Source organism: Pelophylax lessonae, assembly GCF_965119305.1.
Source record: "Pelophylax lessonae genome assembly, chromosome: 5".
NCBI classification, from domain to species: Eukaryota; Metazoa; Chordata; class Amphibia; order Anura; family Ranidae; genus Pelophylax; species Pelophylax lessonae.
The window spans coordinates 139,372,798-139,387,745 of NC_138772.1; the positions used below are offsets into that span (position 1 = coordinate 139,372,798).

Genomic DNA, 14,948 nt, shown 5'->3' on the forward strand with positions numbered 1-14,948 from the left:
CTTCAGCACTACTTTGGGTAGTTGGAGTCGGTGTGAAGGGGGCTTTGTCTTTACCTTCGCCATAGCTACACTTTTGTTTAATGTCATCATAGGTAGCAATGATAAGCATTTGACAATTAGAATACTGGGGTTGATTTACTAAAACTGGGAAGTGCAGCTCTGCATAGAAACTAGGTTCTTTTGTCAAAGCTTAGTTGAACAAGCTGATGTTAGAAGCTGATTGACTACCATGTACAGCTGCACCAGATTTTTCACTCTCCAGTTTTAGTAAACCAACCCCACTCTGAAAAGCAAGATACTTACACAAGCAGGGCCTAATTGTTTCTTAAATAGTACTAGGAAAATTCGTCCTTATGGAAATGGGTTGCTAGTTCTTGCATCCGGACAGGTGTTTTAGCAAAAAAAGCTTAATTTTGTTTCACAAATCATGTTTGGCAGTTTTCTTAACCTAATTGTGGAAATAGATGTCAACCCTTAGGTAGTTAGACAAAAGCGAGCTTTTTTTTTTCTCAGAAAAGTTCTGTTTATAGTGTTAAATTAGACTGTCAGTACCTGGGACTATAACAGCAAGAAGCACTTTTAGTCTGGAACACAGGTGTACCCAGTCTATTGCATTAGGGTGTGCACCCCAAAGCTCAAACACATATGTGTGTGTGCATGTGTATATATACTGACAGTGTCAGTAGAGAAGTGAACAGTGTCCTAAGGTCAGAGACTGGTGTCAGTAGGCCAGTGGAGAGTGTCAGTAGTTTTTATTTTGGTTGATTGATTTTTTATTATTTTTTACAATTTTATTTATTTATTTTTTTTACAATTTTTTTAGGAGCCCTGTTAAGGGGCTTTGGTGAAATATCAGGGGTCTAAAAAGCGGGAATCTGTGCCACATTGGATTATTAGGGTGTGCCTTGGCACACACTTGCACACGCCTATGATCTGGAAATAAAATGCCAGTTCTTGGCACTAAACAGTAATATAAAAATATGCCATAGTTACTTTGTAAAAACGGGCCATAGTTCCTGGGATGGAAACAGTAACATATTTTGTCAAAACACTTCTATTTTGTTTTTTAACAAAAAGTTCCTCTGTGAATGTACATACTCAGCTCCTGAACTCTAAAATATCTTTTAGAAACAGGTCTCTTCTTTTCCGGGAAAAGTATTGATTTTAGTATACAGTTCTTTTGTTTCTAAATAGTCATTTCCGGGGCCTAAGACAGCAGGGCATTTTTTGTAAAAATGGGTCTCTACTTTTCCTTAAAAAATGCAGCTTTTGATATACTTATCGTAATGATACCATTTTTGCAGCTTAAACAACAATGCATGCAGCAGGTAAAAATAATGCAACTTTAATAAATGTATAGATAGACAGTCATCAGGACAATAAACCCGATCAAACCGCCAAATCGCTTAAAATAATTGTAAAGCCTTAAAATAAAAAAAGATGTTATACTTACCTGCTCTGTGCAATGGTGTTGCACAGAGCAGCCCCTTACCTCCTCTTCTGGAGTCCCCCGCCAGCGCTCTCTCCTCTGCTTCTCCTCTGAGTGCCCCCTCAACAAGCAGTATGCTGAGGGGTCAACTGTGCGGGCATGCTCCCGAGCCAGGCTGTGTAGGTCCATAGACACAAACAGCATGGCTCAGCCCTTGCTCCCTCCTAACAGAATTTGACTGGACAGCAACAGGGGCCAATGGCTCTTGCTGCTGCCTGAATCTCCTGTGAGAAAAGAAAGAAAAGGGAAAAGACTTGAAGCCAGGCACAGTGGTGGACCGCTGACAGTGCAGGTAAGTGTTTTGAGAAGGGGGGTACAGGGAACAGTTAGTAGGGATTTTTTAGCCTTTAGAACATCTTTAAATGTTTTAGGATGGTACAATCAAAGCCCAGACCTCAATTCTATTGAGAATCTATGACAATATTTGAAAATAACTGTTCAGTCACAGTTTTGAATCTTTGTGACATAGCTAGAGCAATATAGCATAGACAAATGAGCAACATGTAGTTCTTCCAGGTATGAATAGCTAAGCAAACATCTGTGCAAAATACTTTGTATCAGTGTTAAGTTTGTGGTATAGAGCAAATCAATAAAACTTAAATTTAATTTATATTGATTATAGCTTATATGAAGCTTAGCTAAGTACTAAATTACTATATTTGTTTTTGTGTTTTTCTTTTCTGTTTTTTTTTTTTATACCTATGCAAAGCACTAAAATATTTTTTTACTGCATATATATTTGTCCCTAATATGCAAAAATAGTGCTTATCTTTTACTTTGGTTTTTTTTTGTTTTTTTTTTTTAATCTAATTTAATTAACACTGGCTGTATGTGTATATTGTTTTCAATATGTAAATAAAGTGGCTTATTTTTATATGGGGAGCACTATGTTAGTTGTCCCTGAAAATAAAGAAAGGCTAAAATAACTCCTGATATACACAGCATGTTACAAACTAAAACTTGAAGTTTGCCTGAAAAATAATCATTTTTAACTTTCAAATTCCTTTCAAGAGCTCTTTAGCTTTTGAGTAGCATGTATAAAGCCACAGTGTTACACAGGTGTGTGCTTCAAGGACATGTCTATTTGCAGTCAGTGGAAATTAAAAAATTAAAACTAAACATGATTAGTGACAGACCTTACCAAGTTATTTGTACATCTTACAGCCGCTTACACCCCATAGTAGTTGGCCTCTTATATTATATTTGTTCATTTTTTTTACTATTGAGCATTTTAACTATATAAGACATTAAAAAACAACTGAACTTTATTTTTTTTCCGTTTTGGTTGAGTACCAGTGGAATGAATCACGTACGCTTATTATCTCTAAGTGACTAAGAGATGGTGACATCCCCCACAACATTTTTTACCCCAGTCCACGATCACAGTCCTATAGTTGTGGTGTAAAATATTGCCAATGGATTACCCACTTTTTTCTATATTTATATATCTATAAATCTTGAATAGGTCAAGAAAAGATTAATTCCCTGTCTGGTTTGTACCACTATCTGGCATATTGTTATCCAAGATTCAGCACTGGAGAGGGTGATGTCACAGTCCTTCTGGCGAGATACTGGAACCCTGAGTATTCTATATATCAAAAGAAGATACTCTAGTACAATGTAGGAACACCTTCTTCGGAGATCTGGAATACTCAGCATTCTCAGAGTCTCACTGAAAGCATTGTAACATCACTTAGACACAGTGGGCAGAAGACAGGGATAAGGTAAATATATTTTCCAATTTTTTTCACACATGTTTTGTATTCAGTTTATTGATTCCACCTATTCATTGCATTGATTAAATGAATAGGTGGAAACAATAAAATGTTTTTTACCCTGCCCAATAAAATGTATAGTAGCACAATAAAACCCAGATGGGCTTGATTTACTAAGGGAGTGGAGACTTTACACTTTGCAAAGCAAATGCCCACTTAACTTAGTAAATAGGATAAATATGTATTCACTTTAAATGCCTAATCATGTGCAAGGGAAATTAAAGTGAACAACCCTTACTCATTTATTAAATCAACTTCACTGTGTCCTAATAATATTTTAAAAATCATTTTGCTCAGATAAAAATAAAAGTAAATGTCAGATAAACTGTCTTGTCTACAAAGTAAATGTCTGCTTGGTTTCTGTGGATTACTAAGTTAAAGCAAACTATGCTTTGTCCATGCAGGCAAAGCAGAAAGGTAATTTTAATTCTCCTTTTTCCAGCAGCATATACTTACCTTCCTTCACTCCCTATCCTTAAAGCAACCTCATTGCTATATGAAAAAATGTCCCTGAAAAGGCATACCTGTAAAAGATAAATGTAAATGCCTTTCCTACTTCTTGCGCTGCTGAACTCAAGTTTGATCCCCAGAAATGGTCTGAAGTCTACAGGGAAACCAACACTTCCTGGAGTGTGGAACTCTGTAGGCTTTTGCAATGAGTGGTAGACTTTCAGGGGGACCCAGCGATAGCGTCAGTTTCCACTATCAGGGGATCATTTCTCAGGTTCACTGTAAATTTCAGGGGATCATTTCTCAGGTTCACTGTAAATACTTAATCGTGTGCAAGAGAAATAAAAAAAAAAAAAAAAACAAACCCCAGGATTTTTGCTAACATACGTTTGGATGGTTTTCGAGAACACATCTTCACCTTATTTAGGAACCTAAATAAAGATTCACTTAGCAAAGTAAACAGCCTCTTTTTCTTTAGTAAATCACCCTCACTGTGTTCTAATACTAATTTAAAAATATGCTTTGCATTAAAAGGGTAAATGTCAGATAAACTGCCTCATCTGCATGGCAAATTGCTTGCTGCCCATGCTGCTAAACTCTGATGTGGTCCTGAAAAATTATCCCCTGAAATCCCTAGGAAACCAACACTTCTTGGAGTTTGGATCTCCTTAGTCCCCAGCCACTGTATCTTGTAATAGGTGGGAGTCAGTGGGAGGAAGCAGGTAGAGCTGCAGAGGACCCAGGATATCAACATTTCCAAAAGTGTCGGTTTGCCAGTGGAATTCAAGAGATAATTTCTAAAGATCAGAGAGAAGCTCAACAGCATGGTCACAGGAAAGGTAGGTATTTGCATTTAACTTTTCTATAGGTATGCTTTTTCTGGGACATTTTAATATTGCATAAGGAGCCTGCAAGCAACAAAATTCTGGGCTCTCCAGAAACCTTCTCTCATTATGAAGAGTTTTGCTACTTAACTCCTTTGCTGCTGCAATTCCAGATTCTTGGTTAGTTGAATCTTTGAACAGCAGGGACATCATGCTAGAAGAAAAGCATTTTTTCATAACAGCACTTTTACAGAGAATTTTATCTTATCAGTGAATACTGGGGTTTAACTTTTCCTTTTGACAAGCTTAAGCTGGCCATGCACAAGTAGAGTTTAATTTGAAAATGTAAATTTTCAGAACATTTGATCTATTTTTTAATGGGTAGTTGGGTCAAATTTTTCAATCGGAGTGACAAGAAAATAAGAAAGAGCAGGAGGTACATTTGTTTCTTACACTGAAAGTGGTTTTTGTTTGGGAAAGTCCATTTATTCTAAATCAAATTGTATAATCAAATAAAATGTTGAATTACTTTCGAATGACATGGCGTGCACTGATCAGAATTTTCATACAAATGTTTGTATATAAATTTGTTCCTAATTCTTCTAGTCTACTAAATCTACTAGTTTATGGCCAGCTTAAACTGTATAGAGAGTATAAATCAATCAATGGCTTACCACTGTGAACGATAAAACAGTAGGTAAAATGTGAATCTGGTACAGTGTTCAAAAACATATGTACCATCTTTCAAAAAGAAAACAATAGTTTTCAGCCAAAAACTGATTTAATTATTATTTCCAATTTTTGACGTCAAGAGACAGCAATTACAACCCCAATTACTTTATTTTCCCTTAAGTAACCATTGCAGGGAAACAGAAGAGCATTTTTAGATGTAGCTCCTCAGGTCTAGGGTGCACTTGTCTGGTACTATGGCCTTCTATATGTGTTAAAAAAAAAAGTGTTTAAATCAACCTCATAAATGTTCATCTGTGTAGTAAATACATTAAGTAGGAAAACTTTTTTTTGGCTAAAGTTCTAGTCAGACAGCAGATGTGTTACAAACAAGGCTGCAGACACATAAATTACAGACTTCTGAAGTCTCAAGAAATTTCTGCTGCACTCTATGTACAAATTAACAGACTGTCTTTTATGTGACAACCTCGCTGAAATGTTCAAATTTGCTGTTTGAGCCTATTCATTTGCAGAGCTCATTACGAATAAAGATAAAAATCTGAACAGCAGTTACAGGTGCGGATTTCAGCTAAACAGACTGTCCAACAGACATGTATTTAAGTGGAGAGAAAAAGCAGTTTAGAGGTGATGATAGGCAGTAGTGCTTTTTATTTATATAATTGTAGTACTAGTGTTTTAATTTGCATTTATATGTTTTAACTCCACTGTTGCATGTATGGTAGTGCCAGCATTAACCTTTTTTTCAAAGATGTAAAAGTGTCCACTTCTGGCAGGAAAGTAAAAAATCACACATTTTGAGGAAGGCTAGGGCCATTGGCTGAGTGTTACTGTGCACTGCAGTCTTAGATCAGTCAATCGGTATTGATTTTAGGAAAGCCGACTTCTTCCCACTGGCAGAACTCCATTTCTTAAAGTGAAGCACACATTTTGTGGATTAAAAAAAATCCCCTCTAAGTGAATTATACACATTGCAAGGATGTTAGCAAATGTTTTTGCAGAAATATACAACAGGTTTTGAAGAAACTGTTACCCCATATCCTATCTCAAACTGATTTTTGAATGAGGATGTCTGCCTACATGATAACCACCTGATGCAATCTCACTGTTGTTGTGATAAATGCTGCAGTGTCTGCATCTCTTTAGTCGAGGATGATCCCTAAGCTGTTAAAACACTGATTCAATTTCAGTTGGTTCAGCAGGCACCAGCCAAAAATGGATCAGTGTGTAGCTGTCCTCACTAATCAGAAGTAGAGTGTTTGATCGGCTTCTGTTGAAGGGATATGTTGTAAATATGTTCTTATTTAATAGATGCAGCCAACCACTGGTGGGTGCAGTTGTCAAAATATGATGTCCCAGCTGGGGGATTCCTCCATCCACCTCATTTGTGTGGATGGAGGAAGGCTGAACAAAAAAAATAAATAAATAAAATGATATGGCCAACTTTAGAGAGAATGTCCTCAAATATTCAACTCCTGCTGCTGTGAATGTCTGATAATTTACTTGTATTTCAGAGCAAACCTCTGCTCAGGGAGAAGCAATGGAGAAATCATACAAGCAAGAAATTAGATTTCTGATGGTGTTATGTACACCAATGGTACCCCAAAAATAGTCATTTTTTTCCCAAGATTGGTTGACCAAAAATATATGAGAAGATCTGTTGGTGTCTTGTGATAATCATACTTGATCCAGTGTATCATCTTGTTTGTTTTAAAATCTTTTTATACATCTTTCTTTAGAAAAAAAAATAAAAAACATTACAAGACAAAACATTCAAAATTACATATAAATTTAATCCATAAATACCTAAAAAAATTGTGCATTGTGTATTTATTAATTATTGATTGTGGTGGATCCCGAGATAACTGCATAAGCTATCGCCCCAATTCCATACTATTTACCGTGTTCCCTTCCCAAATATTTGACCACAATTATACTACACTATTCCACCTATCTATGATCAAAAATACCCATCCCCCTATATCTCCAACCAGTGAATGCACCACAAAACACTCCCCCTTTATGGACCAAAAAACCCATAAATACCTAGAAATTGTGAATTATTTGTTAATTAATTATTCATTTTTTAGGGGGTGGATTCTGAGATAACTGCATAAGCTATCACCTTGATTCCACCCAGCGTATCACCTTATATATGGGTACCTACAGATGAAGGGTGTGTGCCATTTGAGCTACATATTTATTGACTCCTCTAAGCAGGCACTGTTTCCCCCCTCCCCTTCTGTTCTGCTACACTAATTACCCAAAAGAGGGTTAAGTAATTAAAAAAAATCTAAATATTGTGCTTTGATTCTCTCCGATGCTAGCTGGCAGCCGAAGCCTCAGACCACAAGAGCATTAAGGTCTAAAACTATTTGCTCAATTATTTGGGATTTTATTATATCAAACAAAAGATCTCAAATACTTTGTTTTGGATAGTGCAATGAATGGTTAGTACCTCTGTTAAGTCCTTATTGATGTCTGTATTGCTGTGAGATTCTCTTTATTTGCCCTGCCGTCTATTGTCACTGTGAGAGAAAATCCAAAATTTTGAGCTGCCATGGAATAGAAATAGAAGCCATATTCCAGATTGGGCACTTGTTTTGATGTCAACTAAGAGATAATTTACCTCACTTTGGAGAAATAAAATGTTTTGAATTTAGATACACTTTAGCATTAGCTTGACCACAAATACCAGATAACATCTATGCTAGTAATACCTACCCAGATAAAAATAGGCCAAATGTGGCTGTCAATTACCTTTGGCATGTATATTCTGTAAGCAAGTGCTTAATATCTCTCTATTTGAACACCTGTAGGGCTGCTGAATTAGGATTAAAAAACCGAGCAGAGGTTTCATTAAAAAATAAATAAATACATAACAGAGAATTATATGTTTTCTGAGTGCTGAATATAGTGTGGCTAGCCAATCTTGGGACATTCAAATCTAGAACATCTCAAACTGATGTCAAAAGCAAGTTGCATTTGCCCATCGATATAGCCCCAAAGTCTGTCCACACATGCCCTTAGGCTGTTTTTAGATTTTGATCTCTGTGAGCTTAGTCAATCAAAAAGCTCCATTTAAAATTTCCCTTACCAGAGGCTCCCTGTCAAGAATAATTGAGGTGACAGTAGCCATGCTTTTGAAAGTTTTCCATGTGCTCAGACCTGTATAACTGTATAACAGAGGGAAATACGTCTTCAATTAGAACTGCACAATACCAGCAAATTATTGAATTTATATATTTAGACACAAATATGATTTCTAATATGCAGCCTGAGACAAGATAATATATATATATACAGTTACAAACATTTGACAGTTATTACATAATATTGGGCATTTGTCAAGTTAACCCTAACTTGGGTAGCTTATCGAACCCATTAAATAGGAAAGTAAAGTTATAGATGCTGATTTATTAAATAAGTTGAGAATCCTAACACAATAAATTGACCAAATATTTACTTCAATTGGCCATTAGTGTGAAAAGCAAATTCCTGTTTACTTACTTTTCATCTGCAAATGACTAGTTATTTGCAATAAATATTAACTCTCAACTCCTTTAGTAAGTAAGCCCAATTATCTTGCTTAAATGATTCACTTTTTTATTAAAATTTTCTATGCATAAAGGATCTCTGGAAATTTTATGAAGCATTGTTCATTGGAGAAAAAAAATGCTTACTTTAAAGATATTCCTGTAGGTCAACAGTGGTGCCCCTGAATTCTGGCCAGAAATCATAAATTGAAAGAGATCAATTACATCATGGACATAATCTAGGACATGAGAACTATTTAACATGGCGCCAGCACCTAAGGCATTCCTCAGCATATAAGGAGTGCTCTGCCTCTGACATACAACCACACATGGGCAGTGCACTGTTCTTGCCCTGTCACAGTAGAGACTGAAAGAAGTGGCTGCTGTGACAGGGGAGGAAGAGTGCACTGCACATGCATTTGATGCTGGTGTCACACCCACTGGTTCAATGTCATAGATTCTACACAGAATGAGCTGGATTTCTCTCAGTGGAAGTTTTCTAGCAAGGCATCAACTAAGCCATTCTTGGCCTACATAAATACTGTTTAAAGTAAGCTATTTTTTCTCTACTGAAAAATGAGTTATAAAATACCCGGGTCCCTTTATTGCGTAGTAAATTTAAGTACAAAGGTGAACTAACCCTTTAAGAATATCAGGATACTAAAGTAACACATATGTGATATTTCATAACCTTCCTATCCACTAAAAGTATCATCAGCTACCACATGCACGCTACATGGATGTCCCATGTAGACTGGTGTGTGGTCAGGAAAGTGTAAAACTCGCCTGTTAGATTGAAGCCTAAGTCAGTGTTTTTAATAAATCCTTTAATACAGTGGTCTTCAACTCCGGTCCTCGGGGCCCACTAAGAGGCCAGAATTTAAGTATTACCTTGGGGAGATGCAGACTAGAATACTGTAATCACTGAGCAGCAAATGAGATCACCTGTGATGTAATTTAGTTATCTTGCAAACCTGGTCTATTAGTGGACCTGAGGCCCGGAGTTGAGGACCACTGCTTTAATGCATATCATTCACACTATGCCAAGCTCATTCCAGGTTGCTTAAGTTCAGTATTCAATATCTTATCCTGAAGTTATATTTGCTCCTGCTGAAAGAAACCTGAAATGCTTTGATTGTAACCAAATATGACTTTAAATAAAACTGATTTACTGGACTTCAAAAACGAGTCAAAGAATTATGGGAGATTCAAAAGTTTGCGACTGTCCCCAGAACAGGAGGTGGGAGGACATTTTCCAAATGGAACACCTGTTCCAGTGACAGTTGTCTAAGATGGCATTTACACTTTCTTTTGAGAAATTTTCTCTCATTTCCTCTTGTATATCCAGGACAGGAAATGAAGGGAAACTTCCCGAAGGTACATAGACAACAGAAAAAAGGCAATGTTTCTAACCATTCCCTAAGCTATCCAATACTAAAGAAAAAAGTATTGTCTTAAGGCCCCTTTCACACTTATGCGACCTTAAAGTCGCACAATTTTACTGCAATTTTTTTGCCACGTTTTTTACTGCGATTTTGACTGGACTGCAAGCAGTGTCTATGGACCACAAAATGCATTAAAATCAGGCCAAAGTAGTGCAGGAACTACTTTGAAGTCATACAAATGATTGATTGGTACTCATTGGAAATCATGAAGTACGACTTGTCATGTGACTTTACAGTCCTAAATCGCAGGACAAGTCGCACAAGTGTGAAAGGGGCCTTAGATATACTGTACATTATATATGGCCAGATTCTGAGTGTCCATAATTGTTAGATGTTTGAATGTGTTTGTTGAGAAGATGTGCAGAGCCAATCCAGGTGCTGAGAAAATGACAAATAATGAAAAAACAAAATGTTCATTACAATTATATCAGTACAAACACATTAGGCTAATGACCCCTTTAGGTGGTCATAGATGGATTGGCAACATTTCAATCCATGCATGGCCACTGCAGTTGAACAGAAGTCGATCTATCAAATAATTTCTCTTCAACCACCCTGTTGGATAAAAGCCGCTTGATCAGCAGCTGTGGTCAATGACTGCAGCGCTGATCTGTGTATTATGGCATCAGGGGAGTCCCCCGTCCACCTCGAATGTGTGGATGGGGGAATCCATTCAGTTTTTTTTTTTATGTTCAGCCCATTGGCTGAACGAAAAAGCAAAATCATATATGGCCAGCTTTAGTCTTACATTAAGACGTGTATATAAAAAATATATACTTAAGCTATGTATCTAAAAAAAAGTGTTACATTTTTTAAAAATAAGTTTGTGTAAGTCCCATCTTTTCTGGACAGTGTTCTGAAGCAATCAGGGCCCTGTGCTGTCAGTCTACATTGTGAACATGTTTGCTTACCCAAAAGAATGGCACAGGAGATAAACCAATCCACAAGCTAATGCTCTTTCATTGTCAAAAAGGCTGACTGGCACTAGGTCAATGGCCAAGCTACATTGTTTCGTTTTAAGTGTTATTTAAAGCCACACTTTTTTTTTTAGTTTTGGTAGAGTGTAATGGGTTAGAACCTCTGTTATTTTTTTATTACTGCCTGAGTCACTGATAGGGAGATTCCTTCTTTTTTTGTTTTTTTTTTCTGCTGACCATTGTCACTGGAACAGAAAGGGAGAGAATATCCAGAATTTAAATTGTTGCCAGGCCAGTAATAGAGTATTCCACATTTCCATATAAAAGAGGTATCTGATTTTATACAATATATTATAAAATATATATAACATTATATAATATTACAATTGGTAAGGCTGTTGGTGGAAAAGTGTGCGCTTTGCTTCGATAAAAAAAAGATTGCTCAAGGTAAGAATATAAAAGTAAATTGTCAATTACATAGTAGGGGAATTTCTGCATATTTACTCAATAAGAAATAAAATATTTTTATTCCAGATTATCGCTATTTATGGCACAAGGTTAAATGGGAATAATAACAGGGATATGTTAAAACACACCTAAAATGAAATAATAAGAAGAGCTTGGTATGCCTCCAAGCTCTTTGTTTCCTGCCAGGACAGGGTAAGAAGCTGAGGTTGTGGTGGATATAAGCCCATGGTGGATATAAGTGCGTGTAATGTTGACCATATACAAAATATTCTGATTAAATACTCTCCTTTAGCTCTAACAACAACTTTGTAGAGCAGCTGTAGTCAGCTTATGAGGTATAGGGGCCTCAGCTGTGGCCCCTGATATAACCAAGTGACCATGTATAATATTTAGTATATACGTCACAGAAGACTGTAAGAGACAAAGAACATCTTTTGGAGAATGGTCAAATTGTGGGGTTGATTTACTAAAGCTGGAGAGTACAAAATCTGGTGCAGCTGTGCATGGTAACCAATCAGCTTCTAACTTCAGCTTATTCATTTAAACGTTTACCAAAATAAATGGAAGCTGATTGGTTCTATGCAGAGTAGCACCAGATTTCGCACTCCCCAGTTTTAGTAAATCATCCCCACTGTGTATGTGCTACAGGTGCAGTTGCAGCCTAGAGACATTTTGCAGAACAGTCCAAGACTTGAAATATGTTATTTGAGGTTGCTAGAGCTTACTGCCATCATTGCCCCTTTACAAACCAGGGATCCCACTTCCACTAACTACTGCTAAGGTTTGAGGGCTAAACAACAAATATTAAAGGACCACTTGCAGCCCATGGGCCACAGAAGAGACACTGGAATATAGAGTGAGGGTCTTCCCAAATGGATGTGAATTGAATGCATTGATTAGGTAGGCCTTCACATTATATAGTTTAAGTAAACTTAAAGGAGATTGCACAGAGATTTTACAATCAAATTATAATGTGTATGACCAATTCAAGTGGCACAAAACTCCTTCACATCAAAGTTTCCGTACTTACCACTGCCATGGTAAAAACAGAAGCAGGGCTTAATTATATAAGAGGAGTGGCTTGACAATATTGAAGGCAGGGATTACTAATCACTTTTTAAAAAACTATACAAAAATTGTCATGTTTGGACAGAAAAAACAAGGCAGTATCTATCCTCTCTATGCTAATAAATACTAGGATGTTTAGCAAAATGACAGGTGTGCTTTCAAAGAATACTGCCTAATACAATTATCATTACCACAGTCCCTTCTGCTTTTATAAAAAAAAAAAAAAAACCTCTGCATATATTTATTTAAGTTTCAGACAGACATCTTTCTTTCAGTGTGAATGCTTAAGAAATGCGGAGTGGTTATTTAAATGACATTCGAGTTTCTCTTTTGGCTGACTTTGCCACCACCACATTTCACAAGTGTGTTTTTAGTGGTCTAGAAAGTCAATTAGCTTTTCTTCTTGGTCCAGCTCTCACCAGCAGCACAGCAAATGCAGCCCACTCAGACAATACAGCCCCCTCAGCCCACGGGAGGCCGACGCAGGCGGGTGGTGGACGAAGATCCAGACGAGAGGCGGCGAAAATTTCTGGAAAGGAACCGAGCAGCTGCCACGCGGTGCAGACAGAAAAGGAAGGTCTGGGTGATGTCACTGGAAAAGAAAGCAGAGGAACTCACCCAGACAAACATGCAGCTTCAGGTGTGTACCGTACTGCTTCACAAAGCCACTGTTTATAGCTGAGCATTTTCTCTACACGTCCATCATACACAAGCAAGACACATTACATTAATAATGAAAACACAGACATAATCTGCTCTAGCAGATGACTGAGGTCCTTCTTATGTAAACACTTTGTGTCAAAGGATGCCAAAGGACTTTGCACTTGCCTCAAAGAAACATTTGAGCAGCTCTATCTTGTTCAAAATCTAACCCTGATTTTTTTTCCAGCATTTAGCAAAGAAGACAGTGATTGGACATCCAGCAGATCACTCACTAGCACCCTATTTCCTCCAAGTCTTTCGGTGTCTGGAATAAGGGTACACTTATACTAAAAATCCCAGCAGACCTTGGCCATATTTATTTGCTATCGCCAGTGTCCAGAGGTCTGACTCTAAGGAACTTCAACTCAATTCTCCACAGAGGTGTTTGAGATTTAAAGAAGGCAAAACTTTTTTTTTTCTATTTTGGATAGAGTAATGCCCCGTACACACGTTCAGATAATCGGACGACTTATCATTCGCATTTTGTTGCATGATACTAACATCGAATTCAACAATGCGTACAAACCGTATGATTTTTGTTGTACGATTCTGGAAAAGCTTCCTGGTTGCTTAGCTACGTATCAGATGGTGCAAAACAAAAACAATGGCAGCCAGGCTTTTTCTGTGCTATTTTAGTGTTTCTGAGCATGCACGGTCTTTGTCGATCGATTTTTAGCAGACACATAGTGTACTGATGAAACGATTGTCGTTCGTGAGGCTGTCGTACGACAGAAGTTTTCTGTCTGTCCCTTCGGATTTTGTTGGACCAACTGTCATGATCGACTGTCGAAAGCTGTGTACTAACGATCAGATTATCGTGCGATCAGGTCGAAAGCGAGTTTTGTCGTGCGATTATCGTAACGTGTGTACGGGGCATTAGGGCTATAACCCCTGTATTTTTTTTTCCATCTGTGGAAGATTTCTCTACCCTTTGTGTTTCAAAAGCCAAAACATGAAGCAAAAGGAAATCCCTGCATATTAAGGGAATTCCTTGGGGACCCCCAGGTCATCAGAACTAGCTTCTTTAATGGAAGATTTCCTCTCAATAACTTTTCAGGGGACAACCTAAAATTTGGGATTTTCTTTTACTTTTACTTTCCATGATAATGGTAAACAGGACAAATAGAGAGGGAGAATTTCCGTAATGAGGGTACAGACAGCAATAAAACTTGACAGGCGTTCTAATCCCTCTCCACTCCATCCAAAACTAAAAAATAAAAAAAATTGCCTTAAGTTGTTCTTTAAATAAAAGCAAAATTGCTGATATTTAAGTTTCAAGATGAATTGAAAAAAAAAAAAGAATGTATTTGTGCAAAGTCTACAGTTTCGAAATGTATTAAATCTGTTGATCTTTTGCCAGAAATGTTTATTCGTAAATCAAGAATACTTAAAGTATAACTGAAAAAAATTGTTGATTTATTTTTGGATAGAGTGGAGAGGGATTTAAACACCTGTCAGGTTGGTATTGCTGTTTGTGCCCCTATTAGGGAGATTCACCCTCTCTCTGTCCTGTTTACAATTATGGTTGAAAGTGCAAGTGAACGAAAATACTACATTTTGGCTCCTTTCACACGGTCCGCTCCGTCG

At 37.1% G+C, this 14,948-nt stretch overlaps 1 protein-coding gene across 4 annotated transcripts in view; it reads left to right on the top strand.

The window, feature by feature from the left end:
* Positions 1–14,948, top strand: part of CREB5 (cAMP responsive element binding protein 5) — a 593,699-nt gene that overhangs the window by 553,955 nt on the left and 24,796 nt on the right. For all 4 annotated transcript variants that reach the window (XM_082257535.1, XM_082257536.1, XM_082257537.1 and 1 more), the window contains one exon: positions 13,072–13,299. In XM_082257535.1, coding sequence (XP_082113661.1) covers positions 13,072–13,299 — 228 coding nt within the window. The remainder of the gene's footprint in view (positions 1–13,071; positions 13,300–14,948) is intronic.